The 18,798-nt window shown below is 37.1% G+C and overlaps 1 protein-coding gene across 2 annotated transcripts in view; it reads right to left on the minus strand.

Annotated features, from left to right (window-relative positions):
* VWA8 (von Willebrand factor A domain containing 8) overlaps positions 1–18,798 on the minus strand; it is a 194,707-nt gene that overhangs the window by 107,845 nt on the left and 68,064 nt on the right. For both annotated transcript variants that reach the window (XM_065630544.1, XM_065630535.1), the window contains exons 16-20: positions 18,649–18,726; positions 15,394–15,509; positions 14,389–14,495; positions 12,307–12,413; positions 9,028–9,099 (exon numbers count right to left, since the gene is read on the minus strand). In XM_065630544.1, the coding sequence (XP_065486616.1) occupies positions 9,028–9,099; positions 12,307–12,413; positions 14,389–14,495; positions 15,394–15,509; positions 18,649–18,726 (480 nt within the window). The remainder of the gene's footprint in view (positions 1–9,027; positions 9,100–12,306; positions 12,414–14,388; positions 14,496–15,393; positions 15,510–18,648; positions 18,727–18,798) is intronic.

Consider the following 18,798-nt stretch of genomic DNA (forward strand, 5'->3'; position numbering starts at 1 on the left):
CCCACAGAACTAGCAGTCAGCTACTGAACCAGAAAGAACCAGAACTACCTTTCATATGTACATACTAAAAGACTGAGTTGAACTTGAACTGGACTCAGAATGTAATCTCATGTAATTTGAAATTATTGCAGCCTAAGGTACCATTCAGAGGACAAACCAGTTTGCCATTAACACTTGCTGAATGTTATTTATATCCTCACTATTGCAGTTACTTAATTTAACAGAAATATAAACATACGCTAATTAGAGAGAAAAGAACATCTGTGTTGATGTTTCAGCTGAACCGAATAAAAATATTTCAGACAGCAAGTATTAGACAATTTTTATCTCATCAGACATATGGGACAACTGAAATAGAAAAATGGGAAGTAAATATCTGCACTAATGAATACCAAAAAGGAAATTATGCAATTAGAAAGCAAAATAATCCCTTGGTTAAAAATTCTCCTAACTGACATTGTAAACACTTGTTACCAAGGATAAAATGACTTAATCTTCTAGCAGTAACTGCAATTTCAAATACAAACAAGGTTGCTGTAGGTCCCAGGAGGCGTTTTGCAATTCAGGATGCAGCTATTACAGTAGTGGACAGATTTCTCCCCTGCACAGCCCAGCTAAAGTCAGTAAAGTTATAGTCTAAAAGAACCGGACCCAAATTTTGAACTTGAGTTTGCCTCTTCTTAAAAAAAAAAAACCAAACAACACTATTGGGGAAAAAAAAAAAAAGTCTAAGCCATGCTGCTTCACTTTTATTTTCTTTTAAATGATTTGCAGGTCATACTGAAGCAGTTAAAGAAGTTGCCATGTTTTACTCTTCAGCTGAGCCACAGCAATCACGCCTTTTCCATTTCAGCACCCAGCCATCCGCATAGCAGAGCACCTGTGTCATTACAAAAGAATGAAACAAATTTTGAAACTGGTGAAAAAAGCAGTTTATCACTTTTTCACCTTAGGAAATTTTATTTTAGAATTAATTTTAAAATTGTATTACTAGGGAATAAAAGACGATCTTGACTTTTCATTAAATTTTAGCACATGCTTATAAATATCTCGAGGATGGGTGTCAAGAGGATGTGACCAGACTCCTTTCAGTGGTGCCCAGCGATAGGATGAGGGGCAGTGGGCACAGACTGAAGCACAGGAGGTTCCATCTGAATATGAGGAGAAACTTCTTTACTTTGAGGGTGCCAGAGCCCTGCCCAGAGAGGTTGTGGAGTCTCCTTCTCTGGAGACATTCAAAACCCGCCTGGACACATTCCTGTGACTACATACATTTTGACTGAGGTTGCTATTTTTACTCCAGAGGATGTATTTTTGATTTTTAGAAAAAATGTACTGTCATAACCAGAGCAACAAGCAGCACCTAGCCAGAACTCTCTCAAATGCTCCAGGTGTTATTAAGCTCATCAGTCCCTGCCTGGAACGAATGTGAATAACGCAGAGTGGTAATTGCAGGAGGAGTCCCCGGCAGACACCAGAGGTTGCTACCAGAGGATCCCTGCAACAGCCCCTGTTGTTGCTGCCTCACCTGGACGCCAGCAACAAGGGAAAATAGTGGCACAAAGCAGTGATTTAAGCCTTGCTCCAGCTGCAATCTACGTATTTATTGGTCACAACAGTGAATGCTCTGTGGTTTAGGATCTCATTATTTTATTTGGAGTTTATCATCTGGGGCATGCAAAAGTTATGGTGTGGTAAAATAATAACATTTAACCATAATAACAAATAAACTTTTTCCCTAATAGAAGTAATGAATCAAATGCTTTGGATACATCTCTGACTACAGATCTAGATAAGCTTATAGAGTTGATGCCTTTTTCTGAATTTAAGTACAACCCTCAACCCAGAGCCCTGTCAGGCTAAATGCAATCCTGACATTTCCAGCGAGGTAAGACAAATGTGATTCAACGGAGAGGAGCATATGAAAAATTTACAATAGAAGGAACCTGTGGGAAGGAACATCCGAAAGAGAAATCAATTCATTGATTCTTTTTTTATTCTGGGTCTTCAGTATAACTTGTAAAGGCAGAAAGCAACAATGTAAGCAGAGACACATTTAAAGAACACACCTATTCTCATATGTGCACACACCGTTAGGACGGTAGCAAGTAAAAGTGAAATATTTTCAAAGTTTTCCATGACGGTCACACAGAAATTCTTAGGTTAAAAAAAAAAAAAAATCACAGTACTTGGCCCAATTTAGCTCATTTGAAACTCAGTTTCTTCATGTTCATAATAATAATAAAAATTTGGTTTAGGATATTATCTTCTTGCCTTGCAGAGGAAGCTGTCCACTTTTACACCCGTTGAAGGAAAACAAAGCCCTTTATTACTAAAAAAGTTAAAATGCCAAGCATTTGCTATTTCAAGTTTTCTGGTGACTGATATTATTACACTTTCAGTATCTACTTAATTCAATTTCACAGTGAGATAAGAAGAATAATATTACTTCAGAAGGATAAATCTATTCAACCATGTCCCTTTAAATACCTTTAAGAAAGACTCAGTAATTTGTCCTACTAAATTCTTTAAGAATAAAATAAATTCCTAATGGGAGCCCGAAAGTTCATTTAGGTAGTTCTCTCAATTAAGGAAAGGCAGTGGAAAGAATGAAATTAAATTTTGCTATCAAGAAATAAATTACCAAGTGTGCCAAAAGGCCACTACATTAATGTATTAGTGATAGTCTGCTCACTGTGGGCTCATATCAACATTTTTACCAAGTGCTGCCAGATATTTTGTCCTCATCTTCTTTCAAGTTATTTACCACAATATTTAGCACCTTCATAGAATTCTTCATTCTTATTCTACTTCACATTTCTTTCTGATTTTCCCTTCTCTGTACATTGTCTAATTAGACTGCAAGCTATCTGGGAACAGGCGTGTTTGTTTACCTTGCAAAGTACTTTGCCTGTACATGGGGACGTAGAGGAGGAGTGATTTTTACAGTCTGAAATTCCACACCATCAAATGAAGGACAAAATTTACATGCTTTCTGTACTCAACAGTAATTTGGCAGAATGGCATTTCTGATTGTTCTTCTTGATTATCAACTTTGTCTTTCTTGTTGAAAAGAGAACATAAGCAATAGGAAAGCCAGAAAAAATGTGTAACTCCAGCATTCATTAAGCCTTAATAATAATTGTTGAATAGAAGAAATATATAATTTGAGGTTTGTTTGGTTTTGTTTTTTTTTTTCCTAAGTAGTTCTTCCTTATTAAGTAATCTACCATAAAAGCAGGAGGGATACTGGTAACACAGATATTTCACTGGGTAGATCAGCCAGTACCAAATACCTAGAAATAACCATAAGGGTTGCCAATTAAGATAACTATGTCGTGGTTTAACCCAAGCTAGCAATACAACCATGACAGCCGCTCACCCACCCCCCTTTTCACCCCCCAAATAGGGGAGAGAATTGAAAGGGAAGGGAGAAACTTGGACTGAGATAAACACAGTTTAATAAAATAACAAAATACTAATACGCTATTAGTAAATATATGTATATATATAATAGAAATATAATATAAAAGATACTCAACGCAATTCCTCACAAACTCCATCCATACTGAGCAGCCAGGCCCAGGAAGCAGCACCTGGTCCCGAACGGCTGATCCCGAAGAGAGAAAAAAGGCAGAAAGGCCCAGAGGCCTCTGCAAAATGATAAAAGGCCAAACTAAACGTCCCGAACAGAACTCCCCTGGCCTTAACAAAAAGAGCGAAGAAGGTGAAGGAACGACAGAGAACCCAGAAGATCCCAACTCTCCTTAAACATGAAGCATGACGCTAATGGGATGGAACACTTATTGATCAGTCTGGCTATCGGTCAAGCTCTGCCCATCCATGCCCCCCTTCCTCGATGCCTCACACCTGTGGGCAGAGCGCTCAGAACATCCTTGGCTCTCAGATCAGGGCAATTAAAAACATTAACTCTGTCCCAGGGTGTTATCTCTTGTTCTCAAACTAAGTCCAAATAGTGATCGTGCTAGCTATGAAAAAGAAAGGTTTCTAACTTAATAAAGAAAATTAACTCATTTTCAGTCAAGCCAGGACAAACTACAAGACGAAAGAGAAACTGAGAATTCTGGAAATATAAGAACAAGCAAAAGATGACAAATAGGGAACGGTCCTGATGATCATGAGGTGTTCCAACGTGTGTTGCATTTCCTCTGTCCACTCTGCAGGAAGATTAACAAAGAGAATGTTCCTCATAATTTTGGTAACGCTTACAGTATATGGGCTGTTAATGTCCACCCAGCCACTTTTCATTGCTGTATTCTACACTTTGGAAATGGTATAAAGGCTGTAAAAGATCATCTAAGTGTAGAAGGTCAAGCACTGTGTGCCAAAGCTGACAGGGTACAGTCAAGCAGAGAGGCACACACTGACCAAAATGCACCTAAGAATATTGGCAGTACATATTGAAACGTGAAAATAAAATATATGTATTCTTTCAAAAGACACATATGGAATGGATAAGGGCTAGTGAAGCATTAATGAAGACACGGCCAGAGATCACATACCGTTCTCAAGGCATCACACAACTCCTGGACCTGGTACAAGCTGCATGTGTCCTGCTGTTATAAACAGAATCGCAACTGTGCTGTTTAGGTAACTCATGACAGATCATGGTAGAAGTGTATTTTAAAGCTATATACATACTATATCCATATTTACAATATTTATAGTCATGCCATACTTAAACAGTGGATGAAAATAGATTAACTTCAAAAGCCAAAATGAACACTACTTGTTATTAAACACTTCCTGTATGCCAACTCTGTCCTAAAACCAGAAACATTCAGGATTCATTGCTAAGACAGAACCTCTTAAATTTACAACATCAGCTATCTGAACAGCTCATACTATAAATTATGGCAACAGAATAATGCCAAATAAAATACCTGAACTTTGTTTAACAAGTGGTTAGGTTTTTTAGAACTTCAGGGCTATAAAATAATTCAGAAGTGACAAGGCTGTGAGCCCTCCATCTCTGCAGAAATCCACAAACCCCTTATAACTATGAATATTTTGTTTGGTATCTTCAGAGCCAGCTGATGTTTGCCAAGACTTCACCTATGGCCAATAAAGGTGTAAGCATCCAACAGCTGTCTTTACACAACTTCCAAACGCAACAACTTGGGAAATGTTTTATGTAAAAATTAAAATTGTGAGAAAAAATAAGAGTGTTTTAGCCACTTCTATTTTTCACGGTTTCCCACATTAATAAATTGAGTTTATTATCATAGTTTCTCTCCTATTTGCCAAAGACAGGAATTCAAGGAAACAGTAAAAGATAACAAATAGTGGCCAATCCAGAACCTGCACAATGTCCATCAGGAAAATTCTTACAAAAACACAGTCTAAAAATTTTCCTCGGTAGTAAGAATAAATACTCCAGTCTGCCTCATGAAACTCGGGAGTAGCTGTAAGAGCTATATGTAATGACTAAATAGTCACTGAAAAGTACGGAATAAGTAACCTTCGCTAACCAGGACTCTTGGTGATGTTTGCCTGTTGCTTTGCGAGTCATAAACAGCTGCTCACGCTCAGCCAAGGAAGAAGCTGCTTTAGAGCTGCTTCGAGAAAATATGGATGGTCTCATTCATGCTCAGACTACAGGTTCATCAATGAAGCGATACCAGAAGCCACCTTTAAAATACCAGCATTTCCTTTAATTGGAAGCTATTTCATAGCTGAAAATTCATATCTATCCACTGCCTTTCCCAAGGACCCGAAGAAACTTGTTTGCTTACATATGAAATGAAAACACATTCCAGTTAGCATCCAAAATAAATCAACAACCAATGTAAGCAAATAGTTAGACGAAGCCATATTTCATGTAATACAATTATGCTGTGAAATCCTGGGCCTTACAAGCATCAGAGAACACAAATGAATTAACTGGGTTATAAAGTAGTTTGGTTCAGAAGCTGAACACTCCTAAAATATGTGTTAGTATCTAACAGTTGTCTTCAACACCTCCTCGGTTTCATTAAGAAAGCAGGTCCCTAACATCCAACAAGATAATTTAATTTCGATTTACTGAATTTCAAATACTGATCGTCAAAGTTCAAATGTTGAAATCAGTCTTGGTAAAAGGACTCTCATCAGACAGCTCTAATTAAAAAGAACACACAGAAGAGACGAAATTTGCAGACTTTGAAATAATGAGAACGGACTTAAGCCAACAGAAAATTTGTGTGCATACATATGTTATGAAAACCAAAGATCGAAAATAGGAAAACTGAATCCAGGCAACCCAGCAAACCCAAATCTAGTCTCTAAAAGAAAGAGTATAGGTCAAGCCTTGCACATTCAAGCACAGTTGAAAGGAGACACTAACTTACATAGTCATCATTTTGATGGACCACATTATATTCTAAAGTATATGCCAACTCATTTAAATATCTAGGAAACGACACTGGCATCCAAAGGGATGTTAATCATACATTTTGACATACCCAGGTTCAGAAAAATTGAATTGTCAGTTATTTACATGGAATTTCAATGATTCACTCATTCACCAACAAGAAATACAACAGAAAGGAACTCAAAATAGCACTTCATATGTCCACACAAAAACATTATCTATTTCTTCCAAATGCAAAACACAGGTATACACTGATACATGTATCAAGCAATCATAAAACTCTACCTTCTTATTACAAACTGGACTGTTAAAGTAGCTGAACAGTGAAAGATTATATTTTAATCACTTGCTTAAAAAAAAAAGGAGGCTTTAAACACTAATATCTTCAATGGGAAGGTATCTGCATGTATGGTATAAAGCATATTGAGGTAATATGGTTGCTTTAAAATACTGAAACAGGATTCATCACACGTTGTAGTAATTTACAGTCATATATTCAAGGAATAAGCCAAGTAATTTCTAAATGGTTAGTTACTATACCTGAAAAATGAAGGATGATTGGTGTGGTCCTAAAAGACTGCAGAACGGCAAATACAGTGCTCAAACTTAAAAAATAGTATTTCAAAAAGAATGGGCCAGTTGGCCTTTTCTTAGTCACACATAAAAACAGTGGAACAAATTAGTAAAGAATAAATCTGGAAGCACTCAGAAAGTATGTTAGCACTTAAAAAACAAAACCTGTATTACTGATTTGCCAAAGACAAATCACAGCAAATCAAATGATTTTCCAACTTAACGGTACAGCTGAGCTGATGTCTAGAATCAAAGCAGTACGTTCCAATACTTCAACCCAGTTACATCTTTTAAAACTGTCTCCAATTAGAGTTTCATAAGCTTAGAGAAAATGTGGCACACATTAAATTATTAAAGATGACTATACCACTGCTGGGAAAGTACCTTACACCCTAGAAATTGTGATCACATAGTCTTCAAAATTTTTTTGCCGAATTGGTAGAACATACGAAGTACATGTCAGGGCCTCGAGTGTAGCACCGGGCTCTGCAAGCTCTTCCCCCCCACCTTGGTTTTTACTTGCCTGTGCTGAAGGTCAGCTCTGAGGTGGTGGAGCTGCCTCCTGGAGGTCCCCTTTGCCCCCCACTGCTTGGGAGCTGCATTGACACTCGGGCTCTTTCCTGGGCTCCTTCCCAACCTCCCCTGCAGCGGTGCTGTGCCTGGCCCTGTACCTTGTTGAGCCCAGCTTGGACCTGCTGACTTGACTTCCCAGCTTGACCTCAGACCGGTCTCGTCACCACGGACCCGTCTGGCAGCCACTGGGCACTTGGCTGAGCATGGCTCTTGTACCCAGATCTTCCTTGGACACTGTAGGACTGTGGACCTCATCATTCAGGACACTGTCCCTGCCTCCGTTCCCCTATGGAGCAGCCCACTCTTGCTGATCCCTGACAGCAGGTCCTGCAGGCAACCTGTACTACATAACATTTGCAATACCAACTCAGAAGATGACACAGAGAGCGCTACTTATGAAATAGAATAAATAGATCTTATTTAATTTCTAAAATAGATTAATTTCTATTTATCAACAGACGAAGCCTTTTGGGAGGAGCTGGCATCATCTGGCGAAAGTCTACAAAGGTTTCAAGGACAGGATCTTCATAAATTCAAGCTGTTAACAGGGACTCTAAATTGATGAGACTGTATAAAACTGTACACTGTCATTTTAACACAGGCACATTAATAACAATTAGCATTTTATATTTCTTGTCACATAGGTTAAACCCTTAGTGTTTTGTGTTAGACTTTTTCCAAAGGCTATTGCAAAACATAAGGAGAAACATCTGCTAGAAAATGATTGTATCCTTGCTAAGGGAAAGCCAAACTAAAGGGAGATTTACTTTATGAGGGAAAAAATAACCTGGTAGCTTGGGAAGTATGACAGAAATAATAACAAAAGCTCTCTTTTTTTTCAGAGCTAACTAGCAAAGTATATAATTCTGTTCAAGTCAGCTAGCAGTTCCAGTAATAGTTTAAGGTGGTTCTGAAGAACAAAGACTTTCAAACATACCCAGTTGGAAAACATTTGCCCGTATCTCATCTTGGGGAGCTTATAAACTATTAGACAGAGTCATGAAACAGCAAAGACCAACTAAAAGAACGTAACAACCCCAATGATCTCACTAACGAAAGTCTCCATCAACAAAGATATTAACCAAAGAATAAAGCAAATATATCTCTTCTAGACAAAACTGGTATTTTGCTATCAATAAATAAGATTTAGATAATACTTATATGCACACCTCTTATGTACCACTGGCCATTTTAAATGAAGGGTTTGATATATAGCCACAAAGAATATCCAAAACTATTAACTGAAGATTTTAATCATAATGATGTTACATATAACTTTTAATGTTTTGACTTTTTACTCTGATAGTATTGTAAAAAAACATTTAAGGCATTTACATTTTTCACACGTTCCCATAAAACCCACGGACACTACTAGATAAAGAATCAAAAAATTGGCCAAATAGCTCAGTAGTACAAATGAATGCAATTTCAATGAAGCAAAAAAGAGATTTAATTTCATTATTCATTAATGCATTTGTTCCAAGCACTTTAAGAGATGTTTAACTCACCTGATTGCCAACTAAAAGAAGATGTTCTCCCAGCAGAAAGTCCTTGAGCATATCTTCCATTACCATCATGTGCTACAGAAACAAAAGCACAATTTTCACCATTGTTTTTATACTCTCAAATTTATACATTCACTAATGACAGCAGTACAACTGGAACTTTCAGGATTTGGGGCCAAAATTTTTTGAATTTTATGCTTCCAGCTATTAATTTCATAGCATGAGTCTCTCAGCCAATAATAGCAGAGGCAATCTATCCAGAGACTAAAACAATGAAACAAAAATATTGATTCTCCTTATGTATTTCCTCTGCTGCAACCGACTGTGGGTGTCTGATTTCCCTAAATATACAGAATTCTCTGTAGTCACTTCTAATGCATTTAATTTTAGCCTGGTTGAACGCTTGTCACCCCAAGTGCAAGAACTTTGATTAATAAGTGTATGACAATTTTCCAGCAATTGTACTGGGAGGAAGCAGGTAGGACTTTACAGAAACCAAACCGAGGCAATAAAAGGCAGCTGACATGAATATGTAAATTATACGTATTTATTTTATTAAACACCAGGTCTAACTTAATGACAAATACATTTTTCTATTCTAATCAAGCTCTTTTTCAAGGAAAACAAAATCAGGAAAACACAAGCTCAAGTCTAAAAGTGTTTATTATGTGTCTTCTAAATTAGACTGCCTAATGGAAGCCAAAGTGCTTGAGGTGTATTTTACACATATACAATATGATAAAAAGTAACACACACTGTACATCATTTAACCTTATCTTGCTCCTCACAAATAATTTGTTTAAAAGGATTAAAGGATTAAAGGATAATGTGGCAATGCAGACTACTTTACCCACAATAGCCGTGCATATTTCTCCACTGTATCTGGTAAAAACAGGTCATCTGTAAGTAGGTCAGACAACCTACTTAGAGAAATGAATGCTTGCGTTTAGATAAACATTTTTTTTTCACTTTATCGTCTCATCTCTAGTACTTGATCTTGAAAAAAAAAAAAAAAAAAAAGAAACAAACAGTAGCTTCCCTGTAATTTCTGAGAATAGAAACGCTCAGTTTCTAACTGTGTGAAAGATGTTTTAGGTTTTCAAATCTCTCCAGAACAGAGGCTGGAGGTGGGGAACGAAACTCTTGCAAACACAGCTTAATACCACAAAATCCTAACCAGGCACATCAAAAGACTACTGAATAGTCAATACGCAATTTAAGGAGAGAACTTCAAGGCAAATTACTGTATTTTCTGGCAGGTATATATACAGGAACTTTATAACTGATGATAATAACTTTGACCAGATACAGCATAAATCCTAGGAAGCCAGTTTTACCACAAACACTCACTACATTTTTTATTTTATTGCTAAGGCACGAATGCTTCCTTCTGATGACTACTTCTTTTATCCTAATGTACACAAATATGTGTACATTACAGTTTCCCTGCAGAACAGCTTTCCCACAAGAGATACTCTGTATTGATACTTTTTTAAAATTTGCATCAGGCCCTAAATTAGCATTGTATTAAGATGCATGCAGACATTTTAGATTAACTGTTTACCAAAGGACTTGTATCTAGACACATCAATATTGCATCGACTTGAATAGTCCATGCTCCCTAAAGCCTGGCAAAAGCTGGCAATCGGCATAACACCTAAAATTGTTTCCATCTCTGTGCCACTTGTAGACCAACAGCAATGTTCCACAGCAATGCCAAATTCCACTGGAACATAAAATGTTTAAAGACCAAACACACAGAAGCAAAAACTATGTATTTAATTACACTGTGCAGCACTGCAAAGAGCTGAGGATATATTTTTTTTCTCTGTTTTGGTTTATTTCTGTAGTTTTTAGATAGCAGAGAGGAAGTATTGCACTAGACTCATAAATCAAATGTGTCCTCCAGCAGGTTTTGCTAAATGATGATTACATCACTTGAATGGCCAAACTACAAACTAGCAACACAGAAAACAAGAGTAGAATACATTTAGAAATGGGAGCAACTATCCTGACTGGTATTTGGTGGTTGTTTCCTTCAGCATTCAGAGTGCACAGCTACCAGGGACAGATACAGAACAGTTCATTCTCTGAAGCATTTTTAACAGATGTTGCCTAAATAAAAAAGATGCATAATATCTGAACACAGGTTGCATAGAGTCTTCTGAAGCTCTAAGCAAGAAGGTGGAAAAAACAATGCAGATGTAAGTCCTAGCAAGACTCAGGCTTTCGTTTCCAACAGACCCAACTTAAATACTTCACCAAAATGGCAACGCAGAACAAAACCTCACATGAAATGTTAGTGGGGAAGATGCAGAAGACTGTCATCTGTTCCCCTTGACCGGCCTGTCATCACCTTCAGCAAGTGATACCCATGTAGCATAAGCCCTTCTTTGGAGAAATTGCAAGTGAGAGAGGAAAAAAGAATAAGAAAGGAAAAGCAAGTAAACCCACACCAGGTCCCTGAAAGAAAAACATGTCTCAAGATCACGTTATTAGTGTTGCACTTCAATGGCAAAATATTCTAGAGGCAACTCAGAGGGTAATTCTCTTGCCGAGGATACCCTTGTCTGACAGTTTTGAGGCTTCCAGGCTAGATGGAGAAGGAAGTTGCAGTACACCTGCATCTGCAAAAGGGTGGGAGGAAACAAAACCCAAAACAACCAGAGTCACCAAGCCCTTCCCTTTTTTTGTGTTCACTAATTACTCCTACTCTTCACTACTATGAATTAATTAACACGATTCACACTAATGACTAAGTAATAAGCTAAACTAGTTTTAAGAAATAATTAATAAGCAATTAACTAATAACTAGTTACTCTTCGCCTTGCTTTTCAAACATGCAGTGTTAACTCTAATAAAAGGCAGGTACAACTTCATGTGACAAGCCTGTAAAACAGGGTCTCAGGATGGAATCGATAATCCAGCCCTAAGAGTGGATCAATCCAGCGGCAGTTAAAAAAAAAAAAAAGCACAAATAAAAAAAACCAAACTCAACACCACATGTGATCAAAGCATTCTAAATAAAATTCAGTTTCAGTTGTTATTACTTCATATTTTATGAATGTTCAACAGGATTGTTACAATCTATTCACAAAGGGATGGTGAAGACACATTTGAAACAAGCATTGAATCCTGTGAAATGAATTTTAACCTCAAGAAACTACTTCAGAAATATACCCTTAAAATTTAGTTGGTAAATTATTTAATATATATGAGCATGCACATTATTACACATGTAACAAACCTTTTCTACCTTGGAAGCCAAAGGTTCGTACTTACTTGTGCATTTTCATAAAACAAAACATCAGGCACTTTCATTTTCTCGGTTGAGTCATAAATTGGCATCGTCACAGACCCGATCTTCAGAATCCCATCCTTTATTTCACCTAGACATTTTTCAGGAAACAAGGAAATGCATCACTAACAGCATCCTCTGGACAGACAAGCGATCAATCCCCAACACCTGAGTGACAATTTACAAATTTTAACAAGGCTGTGGGTTGCAGTAAATGATTTCTATCTAAAGAATGAGAATGCTTGGAAGAATCTGCGTTAACAAGAGGTTGCATTATTATGAATTTAAATTCACTTTAAAATTGCAAAGAAGGCTGTTACAATAAATGATGAATAGGGGAATGGGAAAAGTACCATAAGAAACACTAGAAGATGTGGCCGCTGTTTTGGTTTAATTTCATACTCACATTATTGGAATATCACTAATATCGTTTGGTTACATTTCCTCAACCCACAAGTTTCCTCACTCTCATCCTCCCTGTTGTTTCTCCCTGTCCCATTGGGGAGTGAGAGAGCAGCTGTGTGGGTCCTCAGCTGAGAACCAGGGACGACCCACAACAGCAGAGTCACTGTTGATTCTCCCTTCCAGTATTACTTTTTTTTCAAATGGGTTAATGCCAGAATGTGGACACATGTAACATTTTGGTGAAAACTGGCTAAATTTGTGTTCATTGAAACAACCTTCAAATACAGCTCTGAAAGAAAAAGTACATTAGAAAAATATCTTAGATCAAAAGAACCATAAATTCTGTCCTTAGGAAAACAAAAACTAAGTGTAAATAATAATATTGTGCAATAAAAATAGTAATATTTTTTGCCACTAATTTCTTAATCTGCTAAGGTGTAAAACTGAAAAAAAGCCTGACTTCAAGACAAATGTTTTCAGTTGTTCATCTATTATTTATATGATTCTACCTTTATGCCACAAAACAGAGAAACGTAAAGAAAATTCAAGGGATGTGTCCAGATTAAAAAAAGAATGGTAAGTAAGTAGCAACACACGACTGGCCAGAGTTCAAATTATTTTATATATATAGTTTTTATACATACAAAAAAGCAAATACAGATATAATAATACATGGATGGCTGCATATGTACATATGCATGTATACATATATAGACAATATATTAAAGTATCTATTACATACAATATAATATATCTGTATCTACATATATATTTTGATATATATACACATATAAATAAAATCTCTAAAACCAGAATTCATTAATTAAAACCAAAAATGTATTTAATACTGCAAAGATCTAGCAGTAAAATACATCACAGAACTGAGAATAAATATACAGAAGAATGACAGCAGAGATAACACTGGCGAAGCAGAATAAAGAAAATCTTAGCGAATGAAAAATGGCAAATTGCTCAAAGTGTGCTGCCTGACAAAAGATATGAAAAGACAGACAGCATGAAGACTAGGGGTCACGCCAGAATGAGAAAGCAGAAGTGAGAAAAATGGCAGAAGCAGAAATATATGCGTAGCACTGGAGGCTACTGCAAACAAGTGCAACTTAAATGAGGTAAAGAAACAAAGACCTGCTTGGTAAAGGCGACATGTAACAACCACAGCAATTTAAAGAGAATAAAAAGAAGGGAAACTAACAAAGAAGTGTGTGCCACAATGAAAGCAAAACATAACCCAAGACTTTTGCAAGAGTCTCAATGAGAAAAAGGCTGATTTTAACAGTGGACGGAAAGAAGCAATGGTAAAAATCAGAGCAGAGAAATATTAAGATCAAAACAAGGCTGTAACTGTCGAGAAGAGTAGTTAACAGTGATGAGGAAAATAAATAAATAAAAAAGGCAGTCCAAGAATGCCTAAGGCCATGGATCTTATAGACTGGGAAACACTTAAACACGATGGAGAACAGAAGCCCATGATCTGGGAATATAGCAGATAATGCAAAAGTATCAACATACTGAGAGCAGCACCTGCACTCTGGTAGAATAAAGTCAAAGGGATCAAACTATATTTAATTTTGAGGATATTTAATACACCTTTATATGCTCAAGCAACACCCATGAAGAGCAGCACAAAGATGACAGAAGCTTACATGTGTAATCCTTTTCCTCTCGTTTCTTTATGTCATCTGGTCTTCTTTCAACACCAGAATCCTGCAGATTTTTATGTAAAGCTGATCTGGCAAGGTTTGGTAAAAATCTAAATGAAGAAAAATAATAGGGAAGTTGTAATATAAGGATTTTTTTTTTTCAAGATTTCAGTATTTTCTGTGATCTAAAATCAGTACGAAGCTTTACTTGGACTCTAAACCCTGAATGCCTATTCCTTTCACACTCAAATAGTCTTCAACATTTCACCTACCCTTACGGAGAGAAACTGAGCTTCTTCCATAGGCAAGGAACTACATTTGTGGCTGCATGCTCATTTTAAAAGTCTTCAGTGCTTTCTAACATTGCAACAGGGTTGTGAAGTAGAATGGATCAGGACTGGAAGTATGTAATGTCCTCATTTCACTGCCAGTAAGAACTACAATAGAAAGAATGGGTTTTTTTGGAAATACCTTTTCTCTTCACTCAGTTCACTTGGGCCCCAGGTTACGAAGAGAAAGAGTGAGCTCTGAGGTGCCCAGACCTCAGCCCATTCAGTTTTCCAAACCTTTTGATAACTGATTGCTTTCTTTTGAAAAAACAAAATTAAACTAAACTAAACAAAAGAAACCCCACCGACCTCTAGATGCTCACAACTTCTCTAGATACAGCTTTTAGAACTGAAACCAAGCCTTCACCAAACATCTAGTCATCCTACACATTAATATAACTCTGCTTTGCATGTTTTGAGACAGTGAAGTAATGCCGATAATGGTGGCCTAATCTATATAATGTCACGAAACATCTTCATAAAGATAAGAAAAGAGTACAAAGTCATTTCTACTTATCTCCTAAGTTTGAGGATACCACAGAACTACTACTAAAGAAATGACAGACTCTAAGGAGCAAGGCAGCAGTTGTATCATCTACTAAAACGCATTTAAAGCTTTCTTGCATGTTAGCAACTGACCAAGCAGCTCTTGAACGTCCACCAAGACTATTATTTCTACCTGGAAAGGCAAGCTTTATTAACAGCATAGTAAAGGCTTTCATCTGGATGTTGTGACAGTCGGCGACAAATTCGCAATAGTTGTCGAGTAGATAAAGATGAAGCCAGTGACTGTGCCTGTAAAGAAATACAAGGTAGTTTAATTATTTGATCTCTGGGACTGGATTTCAGGGATTAAAACTGAACAAGTCGTGAGAGAAAAGTAATCCAAAAGGAATTATTTCAACTTTTCTCCTAAATCCTGGGTGCTTTCTGCCTCCTACAGCAGCCTGTGATTTTTAATCCACAAGCTTGTAATTCTGTATTTGTTGCAGCAATTCACTGCCATGGAAATCATTATGTCATCAAAAGATTAGCCTTATGATTTCACTTGATAAGCAACAGGAAGAAAAATGTGCTGCTAACTGAATTTTATTAGCTGTATAAAACCTAACACTAAGCACTATTAACAAGAAGGAGGTCAGCTGCTGTAAATGGATCAATGTCCTGAAAACTCATCTGCTCTTCGCAAACTTAATACGAGCTGCACATGTCATGCTCTGGCAGGAGGGTCTGGCAGGATTCTTGGCCGTACAAACAAGACAACCCTGGGCAGCAGTAGGGAGATTGTATCACCTCCGCACATGCCGTTGGGGGCGGGCCGGGACTGGAACACCGCGTCCTTTTCTGTTGTCCACATGTTAAAATAAATGCTAAAAACTGGACGCGGTTCAGCAAAGAGTTACAAAAACGGTTCAACGCCTGGGAAGGCAGACCTCAAACAAATACAGCAACGTTTAAAAAAACAAACAAACAAGAACCCAAAATAAGTGACCATGTATATAAAGAGAGCTATAAGGACTGAGAACGAAATCATTCTATAATTATATCTACCGGATGAAGGGATCTAATACAAATAGGTTCCTTATTTTAGCAGGAAACACACAACAATGTGTGTGATCTGATAAGTCACGCCATGCTTTGCCCGGGTCAAGTGAAATATTTTAATTAGGTAATTTAAAAACATTTTGGTTTGGTTCATATAAATGATTTCTAACTGCATTATAATTATCTTAATATATTATGCTGTTTCGATAGGAAAAAATCCTGAAATTTGCCATCCAGGGGAAAAAAAAATAGAGAAAAGCAACACTTCATTAATTTCAGAGTCTTTTTTCCCCCTCTTAATAATTCTTAAGCATGAGAAATGTCTTAACACCAATTCTTTCCACCGGAAAACTGCAGTTTTGACGAACAAGCATTAATTTTTTTTAAGTCTGTTAAATTATACAAAGCTTTTCTCAAATGCTGAGAAAGCAAAGGATAATACTTCTTAGCATAGCTCTGAGCAATCAGCAAGAATGATTTATATTGGGGTAATGGCAAAGGTTACTACTCCTACACCTCCTGCTTTCACTAACAGAAGACGGTGAAGCATCTCCTGACCCATCAGAGTTCACCACCCAGCATTACGGACAATGTCAACGATGGCATTTCAAGTGTTATTGATATTTCAAGACTTACTCAGCCATATGTGAGGCATGGGCAAGGGAAAGGACTGAGCACTGTGTCCTCCTTATCCCCGCTCACCAGCCAGAACCCTCGCTGTGTGTTTCATACACCGCACCACCTTGGCAAGTCCAATCTCTCAGGCCATGGGGATTTTAAAGTCTAAATTATACACAGCATCAGATCCTGCACTGAAGTAAATAAGCATAGAGGACAGGACCACAGATGAAAAGCTGTATCACGGCTTCTGAATATTTGCAACTGGCAACTAAAGTTTTGGGAACGAAATTTCCTCATTTATTTTATCTGCTTGCTGTGTTTTTTTGTTTTGCTTTGGTTTTTTTAAATATATTCTATATTGAACACTGTAAACTCAAAATTGGGTTACTGACAGTCTTTGTAATACATATCTATAAGGCATCTAATTCAACAGGATCTTGATTGTGGTCTCTAGATTATATTGTAAGTCAAGCAAACAATCACAATGACGCAGACAACGCCCACAGGCTGAGTAGTCTACAGGTATTCTTCTATTGTTAAAAAAAATCACTTCAAACAATGGTTAATATTTCAGGATAATCTCTGGCAGAGGCTCACTTACTTAGGCAATTCTATAAATAGCCTGACATACCTAAGGCACACACTTCCGCCCACAGGCGTGCTGTGCTATTCCCAACATGTCTCATGTCACTGCTGATCTACAAGAATTCTCCCTCGATCCATACCGTGACTCACTTCTCATCCAACATCATATACTTCATTTAGATATTTCACAATGCTATAGACATCAACATATTTGGAAAGGATTTTTGTAATGCTCTGCTCAGGCATGGTATGTCTCCAAGTATATCAAGGCCAAAACATTTACACATTAGGTGTAGGAAGCTAAACAGATAATAACGACACTGTTCCAAAGGTGTACCTAAAAGTCAACATTTTTATTTAGTTTTTTTTTAAGCTCAGAAGAGCATAACAGTCTCTCCTCGGGTTCTTAAATAGTAATACTGCAAAAACTATTACCCATCATGAAAACTAAGGAGAATAGATTACATTTGCATACCAGTTAAACTGCTGGATTCCACTAAAAATGTTTTACGTTTTATTTACATTAAAAACATCCAGTACTTCAGTTGCCATAGTAAGAATTTCTTTTTCTTTCCACCATGATTTGACCGTTTCTTTTTAAAGAATTTTGTGGTTACTATGTCAGCAGAACCTATTTTTCTTGACAAGACTGCTTTAACAGAATAGCCTGTAGCAGTAAAGCAGTCAGGAGTTCTGGAGCTTTCTCTTTTCATAGTCTTTGTTGTTGCCCATTGGCATTTTATAATGGCTACGTAGTTCTCATTGCCCAAAAAGCCCCAATAATTTCAGTTATCAAAGTTCCAACGACTAAAGCAAAGTAATCAAAAAATATTTGGACACACATGATTATATCCATGCCTACTTAAAAGGCACCTCAAACACGTTTCACTGTGAGCCATGTATCTACACTCACCGACAACATGTGTACTGTTCTGCCTGACTTCTCTTGGATTTGGACAATTTCCTAAAAGCTTTATTTATGCAGATTCTAAAAATGTACACCATAAATCAAAAAAGTTTACAGTATGTTGTGCAGTAATTGCCAGCAATAATTTTCTGAGGCTGGTTTTCTAATCAGACAGCCTTTGAAATAACACTACAGCTTAGCGTGCTTCACCCAGCCTTTGTTAAAACAGTCACAACAGGAGAAAGTAAATTTTAAAAAAAAACCAAACCAGCTCACCGTGGCATCATTTGTCTCCCGAAGCCTGTGTGTTAATGACAACAACTGCTCCACAGCAACACTGGGTACATTTGGAATCTGTTTGAAAGAAAAACAGTATTAATCTTACTGCTAGATATGAGAGTTCCACATACAGCCACACCCAGATGC

Source organism: Caloenas nicobarica, chromosome 1 (genome assembly GCF_036013445.1).
Source record: "Caloenas nicobarica isolate bCalNic1 chromosome 1, bCalNic1.hap1, whole genome shotgun sequence".
Lineage (NCBI taxonomy): Eukaryota > Metazoa > Chordata > Aves > Columbiformes > Columbidae > Caloenas > Caloenas nicobarica.